Source organism: Pelophylax lessonae (genome assembly GCF_965119305.1).
Source record: "Pelophylax lessonae genome assembly, chromosome: 11".
Classification (NCBI taxonomy): Eukaryota; Metazoa; Chordata; class Amphibia; order Anura; family Ranidae; genus Pelophylax; species Pelophylax lessonae.
In genome coordinates, this window is record NC_138778.1 from 158,253,759 (window position 1) to 158,276,074 (window position 22,316).

General features: G+C 45.1%; 1 protein-coding gene across 1 annotated transcript in view; it reads right to left on the reverse strand.

The window, feature by feature from the left end:
* MED24 (mediator complex subunit 24) overlaps positions 1-22,316 on the reverse strand; it is a 217,865-nt gene that overhangs the window by 107,269 nt on the left and 88,280 nt on the right. The window contains exons 8-11 of the mRNA XM_082271510.1: positions 12,844-12,994; positions 4,338-4,451; positions 198-245; positions 20-102 (exon numbers count right to left, since the gene is read on the reverse strand). Of these exons, the coding sequence (XP_082127636.1) occupies positions 20-102; positions 198-245; positions 4,338-4,451; positions 12,844-12,994 (396 nt within the window). The remainder of the gene's footprint in view (positions 1-19; positions 103-197; positions 246-4,337; positions 4,452-12,843; positions 12,995-22,316) is intronic.

Below are 22,316 nucleotides of genomic sequence, written 5' to 3' on the forward strand. Positions count from 1 at the left end.
ATTGCAGCAGATGACTTACTTGCACCTCTGATCAGCTTTATCCAAGAGTGGGGTCAGCTTGAGTAAATACTCAAATGCCGTGTTCAAATCTTCATTGAAGTCCTACAAAACACAAGAGTGACAGTGGTTTGACAAGGGTAACTAACTGAAATTCTTTGCAATGTGTGCAATACGTAGTACATAATGTTCTTATGTACCTGATCTGCTTGCCAGAATTTCTTCAGCTTAGACAGCACTTGTGGGATCTGAAAAGATTTAAAAAAAAAGGTATTAAAAAAAAAAAAAATATCATTATCTTAACACAAAAAACAACTGTGAATTTGTTCCCCCTGATGTCATAATCATTGTATTAGACCGGCCAGATTTTAGTGTGCTTGGCACCATAGAGATCCTTGGTATGTGGTTTCCACTGTTTATGAGGCTATGGGGCAATGGGAGCCAAATGCAGGAACAAGGATTCATTTTGGCATTCTTTATTGGGAAGCAGAGTTCTGTAAACAAAGCCTTTGGCGCACTGAGCTAGGTTAAGTGGTTATAACTAGTATTAGTGGTTTGGATAGCTTTTTCAATGGGGAAAAAAAAACAATTCTTATTCTAGCTAGGAGGTTCTCTTACCAAAAAATACTGACTTAAACTAATCAATCTAAAACTAGCATGCCACTAAATGCAGCACTGTAGGGACGACTTTTAAAGCTTGTTTACAGCCTCATCGCTTTTTGCGTGTTCCTGCACATCACATTTTAAAGCAGCTTATTCAATATCAGATTGGTGCAGCTCTTACTACTAATCAATAAATAAATAAACCAAAAAAATCTACTACACATTCACATGTGCCAGCATATAAATATCATCATATGCGAATATAAAGTGCTATACAAACATTATCCAACAGTACTATATGTGCAAAATGAAGGTCCAAATATAAGAGTCTGTATGTAGGAACAATTCTAAAAAAGTGATTGGTGCTCAGAACTTCACATTCTTCTATATTCAATTTGTGCAATTCACTCCAGGCTCCCCTCCTTTACCACCAGAGGTATAGTAGCCATATAAGCAGGCCACTCCAGACAACGTCAGTGTAATGAAATGCGTTGGTCCGGGCTTGTTGTGTCACTTCTCCTTTCGTATTTCTGGTTTGTGGAATGCAGGTGGTTACAACACATGCAATTCTGCTTGTACTCATAAGGTTTTTACCATTATATGTTTTTATTGATTTCATATTCTAAATGCCAAATGGAATTACACTATTGAAGGCTGCCTCTGGGCTCATTTCTCCCTTACATGCATGCATAAGCAAGAGAAAAAGCACGACATTGCTCTTTTGGAGTGGGGACAAAGGATCCAGTGGAGAGGAGAGGGTACCCAAAAGCGCTTGGCACATAAGGTGCAACAATACTAGTGAGTGTGGTGGAAAAGGAGGAGAGCAGGAAGTGAATTTCACAAATTGATCATAGAAGAATGTGAAGTTCTGAGCACCAGTCACTTTTATTTAAGCACCAGTGGAATTGTTTCTACATAGAGATTTTTATACACTGCTCAAAAAAAAAAAAAAATTAAAGGAACACTTTGAAAACAGCTCAGATCTCAATTGGAAAAATATCATGCTGGATATCTATACTGATATGAATGGGTTAGGAACAAAAGGGTGCCACATGGTTTGATGGAAATTAAAATGATCAACCTACAGACTACAGAGGGCTGAGTTCAAAGACACCCCGAAAATCAAACAGAAAAAATTATGCAGCAGGCTAATCCATTTTGCTGAAATTTCATTGCAGAAACTCAAATGGTACTTTTAGTTTTTTTACCATAGTTTGTATGGCCCCCACGTGCTTGTATGCGCATGCCTGGCAACGTCGGGGCATGCTACCAATGAGACAATGGATGGTGTCCTGGGGTATTTCTTCCCAGATCTGGACCAGGGCATTACTGAGCTCCTGAACAGACTGCAACCTGGAGGCGTAGGATGGACCGAAACATAATTGACTGGTTGCATACTCCCGCCGCATGAGGCTGTGCATTGTGCACCAGCGGGAACCCAGGACCTACTGCACCAGTGTAGCATCTGGCAATGGGTCCAAGGAATTTATCCCGATACCTAATGGCAGTCAGGGTGCCATTGTCTAGCCTGTAGAGATCTGTGCGTCCCTCCATGGATATGCCTCCCCAGACCATCACTGACCCACCACCAAACCGGTCATGCTGAATGATGTTAAAGGCAGCATAACCTTCTCCACGGCTTCTCCAGACACAGGGCCCACTAGAGAACGTCGGGCCCTCACGAAGTCTGTTTTTGATTGTTTAGTCAGGGAAATTCACACCTGTGGCCTTCTGGAGTCTTTTGTAGGGCTCTGGCAGTGCTCATTCTGTTCCTCCTTGCACAAAGCAGCTGCTGATGGGTTAAGGACCTTCTATGGCCCTGTCCAGCTCTCCAAGAGTAACTGCCCATCTCCTTGAATCTCCTCCATACTCTTGACTCTTGAGACTGTGCTGGGAGACAGAGCAAACCTTCTGGCAATGGCACGTATTGATATGCCATCCTGGAGGATTTGAAATGCCTGTGCAACCTCTATAGGGTCCATGTATCGCCTAATGCTACCATTAGTAACACTGACCCTAGCCAAATGCAAAACTAGTGAAAAACAGTCAGAAAAGAGTAGGGGGAAAAAATGGCAGTGGCCTCCACCTGTAAAACCATTACTGTTTTGGAGGTCATCTCATTGTTGCCCATCTTGTGCACCTGTTACTTTATAGTTATTTCATTAACACCAAAGCAGCTGAAACCGATTAACCCCCTCTGCTACTTAAATGACTAGATCAATATCTTAGGAATTTGCTTGACTTGATGCTATACTCTGATTAAAAAGTGTTCCTTTAATTTTTTCGAGCAGTGTATTTGGACATTCATATTGTACACATAGTACTGTTGGATAACATTTTTATGGCACTTTATATTCACGTATGATGTTTTTATATGATGGCACACGATAATCTGTAGCAGTTTTTTTATGGTTTACCTATTCATTGGTTAGTAGGAAGCGCCGCACCAATCTGATATAGACTTTAGATTACTCCCCTCATCAGAGGGTGCAATCATGGTGCAGGCAGCTACAAAATCTAAGATTTGATATACCATGGTGAGATAGATAGATAGATAGATAGATAGATAGATAGATAGATAGATAGATAGATAGATAGATAGATAGATAGATAGATAGTAAAACAGCCTACTCATTTCAATGAACTACCCTATGCATGTGAAACGCGCAGAAAAAGGCACGATTTCTAAAACTGAGCCACACCAACACATGGTACTGCAGTACCATGCGTTTTGGCGGGCACCTACACTCACATTTGCTAGATGCGTGGAAGTGCTGTTATGATTTAATGGCACCTGCACACATCTGCAAAAGGCAGCACATTTTTGTGTGGTAGAATATTGCAAGAGTATGCATGCAATCCTGCATAAACTGGAAAACCCCATTAAAAAAAGGTGTATGCAAAACTCTAGGGAACCAGAGAACATACAGTATTTTTCATGGATAACAAAGATTTAATAAAGCAAGCACTATCTCTTCAGGGTGTAGTAGCTCTTAGCCATGGCCACGAACAATACCAGCCAATAATCTATCCATTCTTATATGTGCTCCTGCTATGCAGGCTCTGGAAATTTAGAGTTAGGACCGCCATATATACAGAAGTCCCTTGACGTGGGCATTGCGGCTTACGCATATATTTGCAAAAAAAGAAAAACCCTTTGTTTTTAACGTAAACTGTAGACTGGGACAATTTGGTTGTTTTGTAGGCTGGCTGGCAAGTGTCCTGGGAAATCCATGCCCTTCCATGTGGACCTTGCAGCGAATGCCAGTTAAAGGTTGGGGTGGTTAACAATTTTTTGTACAGATGAATAATCAGAGTAATAAAGATAAATAATAAAGTAATATAGGCACAGCATGGTGTAGCAAACATACAATTTGATCATTTCAACCTAAAAGCTTGTTGAGAGGATACAACAAGCCAATGGGGAAATACATAAAAGTGGTATGTGATTTAAGTGCAACTGGATGATCTAGAACGTGGCGCATGAAACAAGTTCCATCATTTGAGTCAGTGGCAAACATCGTTTTTGCAGGGTCCAATTAAACTACTATTTCCTAAGCAAAACACTAAGCAAACTGAAAGATTATGGCCCTAAGGGGTTATGGGATTTTTTTTCTTCTCATCTGTTGTAAATGGCCTGTCTTCCAGAGGTGTTGCCTGTGTGCTAATGTCTTTGAAATGACTTCAATGCCGAAAAGGAAATAACACTTTCCAATACATGTTTCCCTAGGACATACTTTGAGAAAAGTAAATGCAGTCCATTTCAGCTCATCAGTTCCCGCAGGTGATTCTATTAACCCTACAATGCATGCCTTCCAGACCTCGAGGAGAAAGAGATGAGATGGAATTCGCTGTGGGAACAGGAATATGGATATCATTAGGCACAATAATACCAAAGCAGCAATTAAAAATGTTTTTTAATTGATTAGTTACCAGCCAAGCACATTATAGCCGAAGTTAGTGTTTCACAAGATAGAACAGGATTAGAAATGCAAATTATGTTTTTCAGCTGCACTGATTTTACATTAGATGTTACCACATGTAAAGCAATTGTTGCAATGTTTCAGGCAATTTCAACCACTTTCCACCCTCCGCTACGGACCTATCATCCTGAAAATGTTAGTTATCTGGCTATCACGCTGTTTTGCTTGCTTCAGTACTTTTACTTTCTTTACTCGCATATCTGTTCCAGGTCAGTATCATAGAAAGCACTTGCCAGCAGATTAACCAGCCAGACAATTAGCATTTTCTAAGGTTAGCAATGCCAGCCCTCATATTTATATTCTTCTCACGCTTCCTTTAACCACTTAAGACCAGGTCTTTCCTGGCACTTTCTATTAAATGTAACAATTAGTATTTATTTTTATTTTGCTAGAAAATTTCTTAGAACCCCCAAACTTTATATATTTTTTTATAGCAGAGGCCCTAGAGCAGGAGTTCCCAAACTGTGGGTCGGGACCCACTGGTGGGTTGCGAGCTGCATCTGAGTGGGTCGCGCTGAGCTGGAAAGAACTGAGAGCTGGCCCGCTTAAATTGTGCTGTTCAAGCCCACACAAATTACAGAGAGCCAGAGCAGTCAAATCTCGATGGATTCAGGACCCCACCCACGCAGTTTATGGAGGCTGGTCGGCATTTCCCACTAGGAGGATACTTGCATCAGTGAGTACATATGTGGACTGTTATGTAGGATATGTTCATGGAGTGCAGAGCCAGCTCCGCGGTCCTCTTGGTGGCAGCGGTGTTGGCTAGACTGGCATTGGGATTCTCTCAGCTATAGCGGACAGAGACGAACTGGCTCTGTGGACCGCTGGAAGAGGAAGGAGGGCGAGTGCCATATAGCCTGCTGATCACTGTCCTGGGGTGGTTTATTTCTGTCCTCTGCCTGCCTTATACTGTCTATGAGGGTGCTGATTACTTACAACTCCGCTTATATGCCACAGGTTTCAACAATAAATTGAAAAGTAGTAAATTTATATTTCTCTTACGTCCGACAGTCGACCCCACTTCATAATCTTCACTAATGGGGTTATTGACCTTTGCTCCGCAGGAGTAGCTAGGCAACAAGATTTGTTAATATTAAAGCTTTTAGCATATCACACCCCTAGGGGGTGGTCCCCTCAGTCAATACCTCCCTGCTTCCTGCATTCTCAAGTCAGTTTCTAATGCCTAGCTTAGGAGTAGCAGGCTGATACTGTGCTGGGGCTTTCTGTCTCAGCCTTCTATCTTCTTTTTGATCTTATTTAGAGTATTTTTCTCTTTCTTGTGCTTAGCTGTTCTTTTAATCAGCATTAGTTTAGTTTCTTCGGATGAAGATGATCATGCGGTGCTGGGTCTCGGTCTGGCCATCCTGGATCCCAGGGTTCAGGGCCAGGAGCTTCCCAGCCTGCCATCGAGCGTTCAGCTCAGGTTTCCCTGGCATATTGAACGACCCATCCCTGTTCGCTGCAGGGATGCTGCCTGTGAGGTGGCTACCTCACCGGACGCCATTTGCGGTTTCGCACCGCAGTTCCACTGCGTCCCGGCTGCGACACTCCCTGTCCTCAGTACAGCGGTTTGGTCGCTGGAGAAGGCTCCCCACGCCATCCGGACTGGTAAGTACATTTCTATGTGGGGACCTGTCTGTTTTGGGTGTCAGTCTGTGACTGTGTGACCCTGCATGTCTGTATCTGTGCTGAGCTCCCTGTCAGGTTCCTGTGTGGAATAGCTGCCTTTCTGTGGGCTGCGGGGGGGGGGTTGGGATGGGGGGTGGCTCTCCCGCTCTGCTATGTGCATGTATGGGGCAGACTGGGTTTTGACATGCTGTGCGGCGGCCGCTCCTGCGACCCGCCAGGTTTTTGCGGCAAATTATGGTGACCGGTCCTGTGTGGTGCGGCGCGGTGTTTTGGCGCCAAACGCCGCCATTTTAGCGGCGATCGCATGCAGCCACATGTCGGCGCCGTTTTCTCATTGCCTGCATCCCTCAGCCGAGCGGCCATGTTTGTGTAGCCTACATAGGCTTTATAGGGCGGTCAGTCATTGCATCACTTCCTTTTGCTCTGGAACAGCGATCGGTGGCAGCAGCACTGTGTGGTCTCTCCAGGTTTTTGCCTTGCTTTTTCCTGTATTTCTTGCCCAGTGTCCTTATCCCTGTGGGGGTCGGTGCAACAGTAGTGTGCGGTGGGCTGCGCTCGCCACGGTCTTAAAGGGGCAGTTCTTTTTTTTTTTTTCAATATTGCTGGGGCATGGATTCTCAGGATTGCAAGTTTCCTCCCACCCTGGTGGGGGGCCGCCAAGGGGCTGCTGCATCCCCCGAGGGGGCTGATCTGGCTGCTATTGTGGCAAATTTGGCTTCTCAGGTGCAGATGCTAATGGCTGATCGATCCGCAAAACGGCCCAGACTGTCTATTTCCTCTGATTCAGAGGGCGATGGGGCTGCTATGGCTGGAGTGCCCTTCTCAGGGTCTCGCTCATCTCTAGACCTTGGGGGGGTCTGAGGGGGAGGCTGAGGTAGAAGGGGTTGATAATTCTCCCCCTGGCTCGCCTGAAGAGCTTGCACTCATGGATGAGTTGGTTGCTTCTATCAAAGAAACGCTGCATTTGCAGGATGAACCATGTCCTCTTGCTTTGATGTCCTCTTATGGGACGCAAAGAAAACGCAAAAACAATGCAGGTTTTTCCTTGCTCTGCGGAATTTCAGCGCGCTGTTGATGAGCAATGGCGCAATTTAAAGAAGCCCTTTACTGTGCCAAGTAAGTTCAAGCTGCGTTATCCCTTTACACCCACCGCGGATGAGCGTTAGTGTGTGCCGCCTCAGGTGGATCACGCGGTGGCGATTTTGAATAAATCTACTGCGATTCCTGCTGAGGATACCCCGGTGTTCCGGGACCCTACGGACAGGAGATTGGTGTCTCTGGCCCGTCATGCCTATACGGTTGCTGGTTCTATGCTGAAACCTATTTTTGCTTCCATTATGGCAGCCCAAGCTATTGCAGATTGGACGCAGGTGCTCAGGCGCTCCCTGGTGGCTGACTCTGTCCCGCCGACAACATTGGCTATGGTGGATCAAATTCATCAGGGTGTCATGTATTTGTGCGATGCGGACTTGGATTTAGTCTCTTTTGCTGCACGCCTCTCAAGTGTGGAGGTATTGAACCGTCGCCTGATATGGCTGAAATGTTGGTCGGTTGACCAATCTTCTCGCAAGACTTTAGCTAATTTGCCCTACGCTGGATCTCGCCTTTTTGGCGAGTCCTTGGATACTCTGATTAAGGGAATTTCCGGGGGTAAGAGCACTCTCTTGCCCCAAACTCCTAAGAATAAGTTTGTTTGCGGTAAGAAGAATACCTCGTTCAGGCCCTCTCAGGGGTCCTTTCGTGCCTTTCGGTCGCACTATAAGGGCAAGCCCTTCAAGGGCCAAGGCTCCCAGAAGAAGCCGTGGGCAGGTAAGCAGAAGTCCGGCCAGTCCGGGTCCGCTGCCCATGCCAATTCCGCCTGAAGGGGCGCCCTCACCCGGTTCTGGGGTGGGGGGACGTTTGCTCGGTTTTCTTCAACCCTGGCTGGCCCGCATTCGGGACAGGTGGGTTCAGGAAATCGTTAGATTTGGATACAAGATCGAGTTTCTCTCTCGGCCGGCGAGCAGATTTTTTCCCTCAAATCTTCAGCTGTCTCCGGAGCGTTTGCAGGATCTGCACCTGGCGGTGCGGGATCTGCGGGCCCAGGGAGTGGTTGTTCCGGTGCCTCATCGGGACAGATTCCGAGGGTTCTATTCCAATCTGTTCACTGTGCCCAGAAAGGAGGGCAAGGTACGTCCGATTCTGGACTTGAAAGCTCTGAACCGCTTTGTGTGGGTTCGCAAGTTCCGCATGGAATCCCTGCGCTCAGTGGTGGCTGCCCTGTGTCCGGGGGAATTCATGGCCTCCATCGATCTGAAGGATGCGTATCTTCACATCCTCATTTTCGAAGGTCACCAGAGGTACCTTCGTTTTGCCATTGCGGAGGATCATTACCAATTCGTGGCGTTACCCTTTGGTCTCGCTTCGGCTCCGTGGGTTTTCACCAAGGTGCGTGCGCCAGTCCTGGCTTTGTTGAGAGCCCAGGGCGTCTCGGTCTTGGGGTATCTGGACGATATCTTGATTCGGTCTCCGACCAGTCAGGGCCTGGTGAACGACCTGTCCATCACGATGCAGACTCTGCAGGATTTTGGTTGGACGATAAATTTTCCAAAATCGACGTTGTGTCCGTCGGTTCGTCTTCCCTACCTGGGGATGATTCTGGACTCTGTTCAAGCGAAGGTCTTCCTGCCGGAAGACAAGCTTCGGACGCTTCAGGACGAAGTCAAGTCCCTCAGGGACAATCAGTGCTCGTCACTCCGGACGTGTATGAGGTGTCTGGGGTTGATGGTCTCGGCTTTCGAGGCGATTCCCTTCGCCCAGTTTCACACGCGGGATCTTCAGGCGGAGATCCTGGCCAAGTGGGACGGGCGTCCGCAGTCCCTGGATCTGAGGATCTCATTGAGCCAACGCACCAGAAGGGATCTTCTGTGGTGGCTCCAGTCCCCGGTGGTGTCAGGGGGCAAGTCCTTTCGTCCCTTGTCGTGGACGGTGATCACCACAGAAGCCAGCCTGTCGGGCTGGGGTGGTGTTCTGGGCGTTCTGTCCGCCCAGGGAACTTGGTCGGAGGAGGAATCCTCCCTTCCGATCAACATTCTGGAATTGCGAGCGATAAATCTCTGTCTTCTGCGTTGGACGGACAGGCTTCAGGGCCGTCTGGTTCGGGTACAGACGGACAATGCCACAGCGGTGGCCTACATCAACCACCAAGGGGGCACCAGGAGTGCCCGAGCGGCTCGGGAAGTGGCCGCCATTCTGTCTTGGGCCGAGGCGCACGTTCCGGCGATATCTGCAGTTCACATTCCGGGGGTGGAGAACTGGCAGGCGGATTATCTGAGTCGCCAGACCCTGGACCAGGGGGGAATGGTCCCTTCACCCGGATGTCTTTCAGATGTTGTGCGCGAAGTGGGGTTCCCCGGATGTGGACCTGTTCGCGTCTCGTCTAAACCACAAGGTGGAAAGGTTCGTGGCAAGAACGCGCGATCCTCGGGCGGACGCCTCGGACGCGTTGGTAGCGCCCTGGCATCAGTATCGTCTGATGTATGCCTTTCCACCGATTCAGCTGCTGTCCAGGCTCCTTCGCAGGTTGGCCTCGGAACCACACACGGTGATTCTGGTGGCGCCAGACTGGCCTCGCCGGTCTTGGTACGCGGACCTCATGAATCTTCGAGAAGATCTTCTGTCTCAAGGACCGATATTCCATCCTGCTTTACAGTCGCTGGCTTTAACGGCCTGGCTGTTGAAAGCCAGGTCCTGAAGGATAGGGGTCTCCCCCCTGAGGTCATTTCCACTTTGATCAAGGCTAGAAAAGCCTCTTCGGGGAAGATTTACTACCGTACTTGGAAAGCATACTTTGCCTGGTGTGAGTCCAGGGGGTATTCCCCTCGCTCATATTCTGTGTCGAGAGTGTTGGCTTTCCTCCAAGCTGGTGTGGACCAGCGTTTGGCGCTGGCCACAATTAAGGGTCAGGTTTCTGCGCTGGCCATCCTTTTTCAGCGCCCGGTTGCGTCTAATTCATTGATTCGCACCTTTGTTCAGGGGGTGCGACACTTGGTCCCTCCTAGGAGGGAGCCTTTGCCTCCATGGGACTTAAACCTTGTTCTGTCCGTGTTGCAACATGCTCCCTTTGAAAAGATCAGGGAGATTTCGTTGTCTCTGTTGTCCAAGAAGGTTGCCTTTTTGGTGGCGATCACTTCGGCTCGCAGAGTGTCGGAGCTGGCTGCTTTGTCATGCAGCTCTCCCTATTTGGTGATTCACTTGGAAAGGGTGGTCTTGCGACCTAACCCGTCTTTTCTTCCGAAGAGGATCTCGGAATTTCACCTCAATGAGGACATTGTCTTGCCTTCGCTTTGCGCGAAGCCTAAACATCCGAAGGAGGTGGCTTTGCATTCCTTGGATGTTGTTCGGGCGATCAGGGTTTACCTGGCATCGACTAAGTCTTTTCGCAAGTTGGATTCCCTATTTGTCCTTCCAGAGGGTCCTCGGAAGGGCATGGCGGCGTCAGCTTCTACCATCGCAAAATGGATCAGACAGACCATTGAGCAGGCCTATGCTTTGCGGGGGAAGGTTCCTCCCTTCCCTGTGAAGGCGCACTCTACCAGATCTTTGAGTACGTCTTGGGCCTGTCATCATCGGGCTTCTGTGGCCCAGGTGTGTAAGGCGGCGACTTGGTCGTCCGTTCACACCTTCTCCAAATTTTACAAAGTGGATGTTCAGGCATCGGCAGATGCTTCCTTTGGCCGTAAAGTTCTTAGTGCGGCAGTGTCTTAGGGTCTCTTGTTTGGGTCCTTGGCTGTTGGGGTGTTTTTTACCCCTAGGTTACTTGTTCTTCCTGGGTTGTTGCTCCTGTTGAGCACTTTTTTCCTGTTGCCCAGTTGGTTTTCTTACTTTGGTAAGGTTCCTTTTTTTCTGATGTGGGTACTGCGTTACTTTAGGCGCGGCTGCGTTTTTCCCACCCCTCATGTCTACACTGCTCTGGGACGTCCCCATTAGTGAAGATTATGAAGTGGCGGCGACTGTCGGAGGACGTAAGAGAAATCTGAATTTTTGTAAAATCTTACCTGTAAAATTCCTTTCTCTGAGTCCTCCGACAGTCGCCGCCCCCGCCCCTCTTTTGGGGTTTGTTTATGTACTCTACTGCTATGCTACTGAAACTGAGTTGAGAATGCAGGAAGCAGGGAGGTATTGACTGAGGGGACCACCCCCTAGGGGTGTGATATGCTAAAAGCTTTAATAACAAATCTTGTTGCCTAGCTACTCCTGCGGAGCAAAGGTCAATAACCCCATTAGTGAAGATTATGAAGTGGCGGCGACTGTCGGAGGACTCAGAGAAAGGAATTTTACAGGTAAGATTTTACAAAAATTCAGTTTTTTAATTTTAACATCCCCCTCCGTTTAAAATATGCATTATTATTATTGGCATTTATATAGCGCCAACAAATTCTGTAACGCTTTACAATATTCCATTACAAGCAAGTGGGTCCCGAAAAATAACTGTATTCAGAAGTGGGTCTCGGCCCAAAAAAGTTTGGGAAGCCCTGCCCTAGAGCATAAATTGGTGGATGTTGCAATTTTTTGGGAAAAGGGGGGGGATTAGGGGAACGATCAGTGCATGCTCTGGGCTGCATAAGAGAGAGACACTCTCAGAACACTACAGCCTGCAACCCCAGCAGTGAAAGGGCTGACAAGCCCAGGCACCAGGACGCAATTTCTAGTCGCCATGGCGATCTGGGGTTTGTCAAGCCCTGTGTCACACGGTATTTGCACAGCAGTTTTTCAAACTCAATCTTTTTTTTTTTTGGACAAAATACACTTTTTGGAATTTTAATGCAAAAAAAAAAAAAAGACAATGCATACTGGATTTTGTTTTGTAAAATATAAAAGATGATGTTACACCGAGTAAATAGATACCAAACAGGTCACGCCTTAAAATTGTGAAAAATTACATACATTTTTAAAAGCCGTTGCAGGTTACCACTTTAGATTTACACAGGAGGTCTGGTGATAGGATTAGTGTTTGGGATGATTGTTATTTGCATGCGCGCAGGACCCACGCGTGCTTTCGCCTTTGCGCACAAGGACAGGGGCACTTAAAGGGGTTTTTTTTTATTATTATTTTCTACAATGTCGCTTTGCATTTTTTTTTCATCACTTTTATTGCTGTCACAAGGAATGTAAACATCCCTAGTGACAGCAATAGGCTTGTGACATCCGAGGATACCGGAAGTGAGGCAAGGTCATCACTTCCAGTTCCCTTTATCATAGAGGCAAACAGAGCGGTTCTGGTCTTTGTTCGTCTCTAAGATCAGCCGGCTAAAGTGCCGGCTGGTCGATCGGGTGTCCTGGTGGGACTGGACAGCCTGATGAAGTCGCAGAAGACCGTGGAAGAGGATGTCCCCTCCCTCTGCTTGTAAAAACTTTCCAGCGGCTAGTTAGCCACTAGGATTGCATTTATAAGAGAGCCGACTGTCGGCTCTAAAAAAATAGCAGCTGCAGGCATCATCCAGGTATAACTACTTGAAGTCCAGCGACGTACCAGTACGTTGTTGGTCATCAAGTGGGTAAAGGAAGGATTATTCCACCTCCACATCAGATTCTCCATAGGGAGGTTAGCAACAGTCCATCCTCTCATCAATAGGTAAAGGATTTGTCTCACCTGCATTCTCTTCACCGTGTTCAGTTGTTCCACAAATGGCCGTGCTTCCCCTGTAAGGTTCATTGTGCCTTCTAACATCACAACAGCATGAACGGTGGGGAAACCCGTGCAGTGTAGCTGCTCAGAGTGTGAGGAGAGCATGGATGGAATGCTAATGAATTAGAAAAAAAACAGATCGTCATTTCTAGTAGCCATACCATCATTTTTTATTTTACTGTGCAATTCAGAGTAACAAAATATAAAAAGGATGGTCTATACAAAACAGTAATGACATATCACGAGTATATCAGAAATCAATATTTTTAATATAAAAGTGGTATACCATGGCAAAATACAACAACAGAGAGACACAGCCTATGGCCTGTTTCTTACATATATATGTATGTTATATATATATATATATATAAAGAAAGATATTGAATATTAAAATTTATGTTTTTTTGTTATATAGGACATTTCTCTTCGCTGCCAAGTTATCCAGGTCCTGATGAAGTGATTAAATGCGAAACACGTTGACCTCTTTGAACAAATAGCAAAGATATAGTGATTGTTGTATCGTTTGGTGTAGGTCATATAATAGGAGCAATATTTTTGGTTTTTATTAAAATAAAATACCCCTTTAAAAAAGTAACTTGTAATAAATTTTGATATTTGTTTATAATTGGTCAGTCCTTCTTTGGTACCAGAAAAGTCTTGACATTGACATTTTATTGCCCCCTTCTCCTTTTGATCTGTGCTTCATATGGATGGGGTACCTGTTTATGCCCCCCCCCTTTTTTCTTGTAATTTTTTCTGAAGGAAGCACTAAATGAGAGATGGACTCCAACAGCCCAAACAACATCCAGGCAATGAAGTCAGGCAGAGGGATGGAAGAATGATGTCCTGGATGAAGTGGAATGTTAAAACAGGCTTTGATAGGAATGAAGTTCTGGGCTTTAACATGCCTTGGTTCTTTACAGAATAGAGCTGCCAGCTTAGACACTCACTTCACAGAGGTGATGGCTACAAGAAACACTGCCTTGTGAGTAAGTGGTGAGAAGAATATCTCCAAGTTCAAAAGGGCATTTTTTGAAGTGCAGAGAGAACTAAATTCAGATCAAACTGATTTACAGGGGATTGAAACAGGTGGAGCCAAATGGAATCGTATTCAGGGAATGGGAATTCAATAGTCTCTGGAACAAGATAGCAATATTCGGGTCAGTTCTCGGGCACAGCTAAGGGTCCAAACCCAGCTGTAGAAAGGAGAGGATTTGTCCCACTGAGAATTCCTGGGGTGGAAGCCTCACACCTCGCATAAAGCAGGGATGTGCAAATCATAATCGCCGGACGCCCGGGACATGCAGTTCTGGACGCCGGGCAGGTGGTTTCTATTTACTTTAGTCCTGCTTGGGGTAAGCAGCTGGGTTTACTTTTCCTTTTTTTTTTTTTTGCCCCTTAACTGCTTGCCGACCCGCTGCAGTACAATTACTGTGGTAGGTCGACCCATACCGGCACACATTTAACCCCCTTGATCCCCCTAGATGTTAATCCCTTCTCAACCAGTGTCATTAGTAAAGTGAGAGCATATATTTTTTAGCACTGATCACTGAAAAAAAGTGTCAAAATTTTGTTTGTGTACGATAGTCTGTCGCAATATCACAGTCCTGCTGTAAGTCGCTGATTGCCACCATTACTAGTTAAAAAAAATAAATAAAAAAGTTTCAGTTTATACCATAGTTTGTAGACGATATAATGTTAAAGCAAACAATCAATATACATTTATAAGGATTTTTTTTTTTTAATCAAAGGACATGTAGTAGAATACATTTTGGCCAAAATTTATGAAGAAATTTTATTTTTTAAATTTTTTTTTATCTGATAGGTTGTATAGCAAAAAAGTAGAAAATATTGGGGTTTTTTCCCCATAATTTTGGGTCTTTTTTCATTTATACCGACAAAAATAAAAAAAAAAAACTCAGGGGTGATCAAATACCACCAAAAGAAAGTCCTATTTGTGTGAAAAAAAATTATATACATTTTTATTTGCCCACAGCACTGCAGGAACCCAAAATCACCAGTTAAAATAGCGCAGTGCCTAACTGCAAAAAAAAATGGCCTAGTCATGAAGGGGGGAAAAAATCTTCTGGAGCTTAAAGCCCCGTACACACGTACCGATCGTCGGCATACAAATGTTCGTCTTTTCTCCCCGGGATGTCGGTGTCTGTTGAAAAGTGCAAAGACAGCACAAGGACAGCACAAGAATTTTGTCTGCAGACTTCAGCTGACTGCAGAAGTGATGTCATGTAATGGTTAACTTTCCCTGTGTTTTTAATTTTCTGAGCATGCCCAGTCTTGCAAATCTGCGGTCTGTCGGCCGAATTCTGTACTGACAGGCGAACAATCGTCCGTTCTGGTGTCCGCAGACAAAAATTTTCATGTTTGCACGAAAGACTTTTGTCCGCGGATTGTGCGCAGACATCTGTCGGAGGCACCATACTAACACGCGTACAATCGGCAGATCTTTCGTCCGCCGACGTTTGTATGCCGACGATCGGTACGTGTGTACGGGCCTTAAGTGGTGAACAAAGCTGACACAGGAGCTTGATTTGGCTGCTCAGCATGCGCTTCTACTGAGCTCCCAAGTGCTTCCGTGTGCGAGGGTAACCTGAAAAACAACGTTTTTTTTCCTCTTTGGGGCCGGCGCCTCATTTACTTGCTCAGCAGATACACGTCTGTTAAATGTTAAGACACTTCCCCTTTCCTTATGAGCAGCCAATCAGTTCTCATCATACTGCAAGGTCTCTTCCCTCCCTGCTAGTCCCCAAGTGCGGTGCTTAAGACTGGCGGGGAGGCGAGTAGGAGATAAACAGCCCAATGATAAAAACATTAAAAGTTTAAGTCGCCATAAAGCCCCAGACATTCCTAAAAGCACCTCTACCTAATAAACATCAACCCTTCATTTTTTCCATCCTGGCAAAGCCATTTCAAGATTTAAACAGGGACACAAGTCCATTGAAAACCCCTAGTGATAAAACTCCTTCAGTAGTATTACAACTGAATGAGACAGTTTTCACATTTCTTTCTCCTGTAAAGCGATGTTTGCCTTCCATGTATATTTATAGACCTTGCAAAAAGTAGACATCCTAGCCTTTAACATCATGGGAATCACCAATGCAGAGATGCCCCTTTCCCTTGGAACCTGGGCTTTAACAGCCATGGAGTGAAAGTTAGCAACTGTAAAGCAGGATTGTAGATCGGTCCTTAAAAAAGAAGATCTGGATGATCTGGAAAACGCACAGAGCATCCACCAGGAGGAGTACAACATCCCTCTGGACATAATCAGAACAATGAGCATTACCAGAATACCCTCCATCTCGATCCTGCAAAGTAGACAAGGAAGGAGTTTAATTGATGGAAAAGGGGAGGAGGAGAAGTGTAGATCAGGGTGTATTAATCCCACTGAGCTATCAGAACAACCACTACTTCCCTCCCTGTATTTTTAGCCTTAATATAGGCTTACCTATAGGTAAAAGTGTCAGAGGAGGGTTTACTTCCTCTTTAAAGGGATAAAATCTGATGCAATCAGATTCCCTCTAATAAGTTTAGGCGAGTCAGTTCCTGGAAAAATAAGGTCACAAGATAGGGCTGAAACAACTAATCGATTATGAAAATAGTGGTCAACCATTTTCATAATGGGTTAGCTGGTCAGCCGATTAGTTGGCCTGCATACAGAATGCATTATTTGTTTACATGCCAGGAAATACAGTATACATATTCGTGGCGGTCAGGATCGTAATTGCGCAGTCTTGGAGATCGGCCACCATACTCTTTTCCGACCCACTTTTGCTCAGAGCTAAACTGTCCTGGTTGATGATTAATGAGCGTTTATCTGCTATACTTAATGATAAAGTATGACTGTTTGAGAAGACCTGGAGCCCATGGTTGCGATATCTGGAGGGGGACCCCCGGGCCAAACTGGGTTGACCTCCTCAGGGTTGTCCCGGCCTTCGGGGGTTAGGGTGTTTTCTCGTACCTGACCTGCGTTGGTACCGAGTATTAACTATTCCTTACCCTGTGCTGGGGTGTTTTTTCTTTCTCTCTCTTACTTCTTTGCTTCCTCCTCTCCCTTTACTGTCTCTTTCCCTGTGCTGTCCAAACCTCTGTCTATGGGCGGCGGACCTCTTTGGTTGGCCTTGCCCCCTCTTTCATTTGTGGGGTCCCCTGGTTCAATTGGACCCCACTAATGGTGACTCTCCATGTTCTGTGGAGAAGGCTCATAAGCAGGGCTCTTTAGTGTGGCTTATGATCGTTTGTTACGACTGTATTTCACTTTATTTGGGTATAACCCTTCCTTAAATGCTTTCCTGTAAGCGATAAGTTTTTGTCGCAATTTGGCTCTCTCATTTTTTTTTTTGTTCTTGTTCAGATTTATGTCGCATGTCTGTTGGCTTTGTTGTAATGTGTAAAACTTTAATAAACATATTGAAACAAAATAAACTTTTACCAGTATTGTGCACTGTATTTAAAATATCCATGAAAAAAAAAAAGGCTCAGCTTTTAGTACTACTTTAAAGCGGAGTTCCACCCTAAAATGATACTTACCTCCATCTTCTCGCTCCGGGTCACCTGAAAAACAAATGGATAATCGCAATCTTTTTTTTTTTTTTTACTTACCTTGTTTAGAAGAAAATATACTTGCCTTACCATCCACTTCCTCCTTCCTCGGCCCGCGCCGTCACGTCCGCTTTGCAATGATTCCTGGGAGCTGAACGTCATCGCTCCCAGGAATCAATGCGCCTGCACCGGCCCCGACGTCAGTTCCAGTGTAGGCGTGACATACCTTGCAAAACAGCTTCTGGGCATGCCCAGAAGCTGTGCAGGGATGACGCTGCGGCACCGGAAGTGACAGCGGGGCCGGTGCAGTGCATCGTGGGACCGAAGAAGACGGAAGAGGATCGCGCTGGCTTCAAGCTGCCCACACCTGAGATGGCAGCACTGGAGAATACATTTTCAAGGTAAGTATTTCTTCTTGCAGGTAAGTGCAACCCGGGACAGATCAGAGGCTAGCCATTGTGGAATGCACTAGCCCTGACTGTCCCGGGGGTATTTTTATAAAAAAAAAAAAAAAAAAAAAAAAAAAAAACTTTCCCAGGGTGGAACTCCGCTTTAATATAAATCCTTCATATGGCTTCATGTCTGACTTATGTCCAAATACACGGTGGGTGGTCTGTAAGTGGTAAATGAAAAAATTTGATCTCCGAGTCTGATGATATTTACCAGATTCAACCTCTAATAGTATATACAGAATATCTCTTCTGTCTGTTATTCTCAGAGTGAATTAGGGATTTTGCTCCCTAACCATGTAGTTGGTTATTTATATTTACCACCGCATATAGAAATTTAAGAATAAAATTGCTTTCTATTTTAAACTTTACATATTAACTAAATTATACACTACACTTTTTTTAAGGTTATTATCTGAATAATTAAAACAATCGGCTGATTATGAAAATAATTGTCACAGATAGAACAGAGTGAAGAAAAGGACCAGCCAGCGATAACAGAGCTCTAGAAAAGGATACCAACCACTTAACAGGGAAATCCTTGAAAACAGGTGTGTCTCCTACCAGAATAGTGGTCACTATGTTAAAGCTGAACTCCATCTTTATACACTTTACAAAGTTTGTTTGAGTCAGCTTGGCCCAACCAAACTATGTCCCTCACTAACATGTGAGGCCGCTGGATGTGCAGTATAAAAGTGTTTGTAGCTGAGGCTACGTACAATGAAGAGCTTGATGTACATACCATCTTATAATGTTGCGCCCTAAGCCTGAGTTTTTTATAATATTTTTTATAATATTTTCCTAATATTTTATAATTTTTTATATATTTATATTTTTACATTCTGATGCTTTTATAGATATATTAATAGATATATTAAAATATCTTGTTGTTTTTTTTCTCTTAGGTCCATGTATAAGTAAATTATAGGGACCACAAGTATACTTGCAATATACTGATTTTTGTCTTTTTATTATGTGATTTTTATTCTATTTAATGGTTTTAATGCCCAATCAAATCCTTGTTAATGGCGGTTTCACGATCATTCATATAATTAATTTTTTTTTTTTTTTATGTATTTTATTTCACGTATTGTTGTTTCCATATAACTCTAGGGGTCCTCAGTGAGCCTAGGTTAGCCTGGGTTCTCCTAGTTTTATCTTATCCTATTTTTATTATTCAATTATTTTGTTTACTAAGCATGAGATTGATGATCAATTGTCTTTTTATTTTTCACATATTTCATCGATTGAACAGACTCCACATATGTGCCGCTAATGTTTTATATTAATGTAGTGATTAATTGCAGTTTTATATAGTATTGCCTGTCTATATGTCGTTTTAAATCACTAGCAGGTTCCCTTTCTCCTGGGCTGTGTCCAATTATCCTTTATTGTGCACCATATATATTCCCTGGAATAAACACGGCTTCACAGCACCTGAAGAAAGAGCGCGCAGGGCCGTACGTGACCCAGCGCATGCTCAGAAACGCGTCGTGCATACCGTGCATATTCCACACACCATACCTTCCCTGGTGACGAGGCCGCGTTCCAGCTTCCACCGCACATCGCAGCCGCTGCCTTAGACGCTGACCGCCGATTGCTGGAGGAGGTAGCCGGCTTCCTTTTCTCCTCTGATCAGCGATCAAGCTTCTGAATTGCTGCACACGAGTGGATGGCACCTCCCAGAGGAATTCCTGATGTCCATGACTTGACACAGCTCGATGACTTTGGTTTCTAGTGAGTTTATATCACCTATGCCTTGTTATTAATAAAGACTGTCTGCACTTAGAGCGCTCTCTCTCTTTTTTCTTTTCTTACGTACAATGTACCGCACTGTGTTTCTGGTTCGAGCTGATACTTCCGATCTCATACGCGGATCAAAGTAGAGTCTACAACATCGGCGGTCACCCATTCTGAGAAAGTATATTTTAGCAATGAATACAAAGCTTTCTCTGATTGGCATCGACATCATCAGCCCACCTTTCTGACTCAGCCAATCAGGGGAAGCATTGTATTCATTGCTAGATGCTGTATGTAGCCTTAGCTACATACAGTGTATACCGCACATCCAGCGGCCTCACGTGTTAGTGAGGAACATAGTTCAGTTGGGCCAAGCTGGCCCAAAGGAACTATGTAAAGCAGGGTTGTCAAACTTAACTTCATCACAGGCCGCATCAGCATTATGGTTGCCCTCAAAGGGCCAGTTATATCTTTAAGATTAGATGTCCAGAGTACCCTACACCCCCCTTACACGAGCCCCCCACCATCAGAAGTCAAGATTAACCCACCCTTCCTTATATCACAATGCACCTCCTTACCTTGTGCTGCTGCCAGGAAGAAGATTCAGGTAGATTTGGGAAGAAGAAAGTACAGGGTCTGGAGGAGGACTAGAGGAGGGCTGAAGTCAGCTTCCAGAGTCTGCTGAACGCAGACCAGTCCAGGGGAGGCAGAGACAAGGTGGTGTTGCGGCTTCACAGAGAGGTGCAGGATCTGTAGGAGGAGTTCTGCCCTCCTCTATGCTGTGGACTGCTGAGAAGGGGGGGTGGGCAACAACAAGTCTTTCTGCAGCTGCACAGAGAGGCGCTGGAACTTTCAAATTAGTTCTGTCCTCTCTGTTGCCGACTACTGAGACAAAGTGGGGGCAGAGACAATGGGGGTGCTGCAGGTGCAGGAGAGGTGCGAGGGCCACATGAAATGGCCTGGGGGGGGGGGGCGCATTCGGCCCGCGGGCCTTGTGTTTGACACCTGTGATGTAAAGTATATCAAAAGATGGAGTTCAGCTTTAAAAACAGGACATTTCTGGATCCACAGACCATTAATCCTCTTTAAAGAGCAAGTAAACCCTCCTCTGACACTTTTACCTATAGGTAAGCCTATGATGAGGCTTACCTATAGGTAATGTAAATATCTCCTAAACATGTACCGTTTAGGAGATATTTACCTTACATGCAGCCAGTGACGTCACTGGCGCATGCGCTCTGAAGGAACGGCCGCTGGTGCCGTTTCTTCAGAGCTCCGTGCCGTGACTGTCGGCTCCCGTGCGTGGGTGTGACATCACCGCGGCTCCGGCCAATCAGATGGCCGGATGCCGCGATTCCGGAAGACGGGCGACTGGACATGTCACCCGTCATACAGGTAAGCGGGCGGCATTGCGGGGGCTCGTTCTAAGGTAAGTATTTCATAATGAGCTAGTATGCGATGCATACTAGCTCATTATGTGTTCGCTTACAGGTTGCCAAAAAAAAAAAAAAAGTTGTATGGGTTTACAACCTCTTTAAATGGAATCAAGGCTATAAAGTGCTTGAGGAGAACAAACATTCTGTTTAGGTGTTCCTAGACTCCATAAAGGAAAACTTGGAACAGCGGATGCACCAGAAAGGTCTTGTGAACTCCAAAGTACCCCAGATTAGGAACAGCATCTGTGAAAGCAACGTACTGATCTTTCAGCTTCAAAAAAAAAAAAAGTGTGTACTGCATATTGATGGGTTTTTAGTTTGAGAGAGATGGCAGAATACTGCGACTCCTCAGAGGCAACTTCGTCCAGAAGAGACCAGAGAGATTAAAAATCAGACAAAATCTCAGCAACTAATGGCTTAGAGGCAGATGTGATAAAGAATCTTTGAAGCAAGGCGCAAGAGTACTTTGGCCTTCTACATTCAAAGTCTGCAAACACCTGTGCTATCCGGTCCATAATGTCAGCTCCAGACAGCTGCTATCGTAGAGACCAGCTCTATCTGCAATGCCTTGACTGAAGACAAAGTACTGAAGACAAAATATTGCTAGCAAAAAATAGGTTAGTCTTTCCCAGCAGTAAGATGCCCATCCTCCATGATAGTATGGTATTGGTAGTAGGAGAAGCTATCCTGGGTTGGCCTACATTTTTTTATTTTTCTAGTCTCCAATCCTCCTGTATTTATCAGTAGAAGTTAAAACCCAACTCGGGGAATTGTGGGGGATGGGGACGTTGGGCAGGTCTGCCATGATCATAGCCTTCTAAATAAGCTCTAAATCAGCTAGGCAAAGCGGACAAGAAGTTATAAACAGACTAGAAGACCCCATTTCTATTTGAATAGGGGACTTTTGCATGATTATGTTCGGATATACTGCAGTACTGAGATTGATTCATAGAAATGTGCCTAAAAACTTAGCCGAAGCTCGGTTCACAAAAATGTGTGCATACTACATTAATGCGGATCTTCACTGCATCTGAGCGCCACAAACTAAAAACACTATTTAGTTCATTTTTTTATACAAATCAAACTGTCCCATCCATTCAGGTCACAATTCATTCTTTGAGTAAGGGCAGATGATTTATGTAGAATTTACTTCCTGGAATCCATCTGTCCTTCGCTGAGAAAATCCCTCCTCAAGACTTTTTGGTTACTTAACCACTTTACCGCCGCTCACTAGAGCTCTACTGCGGCAAAGTGG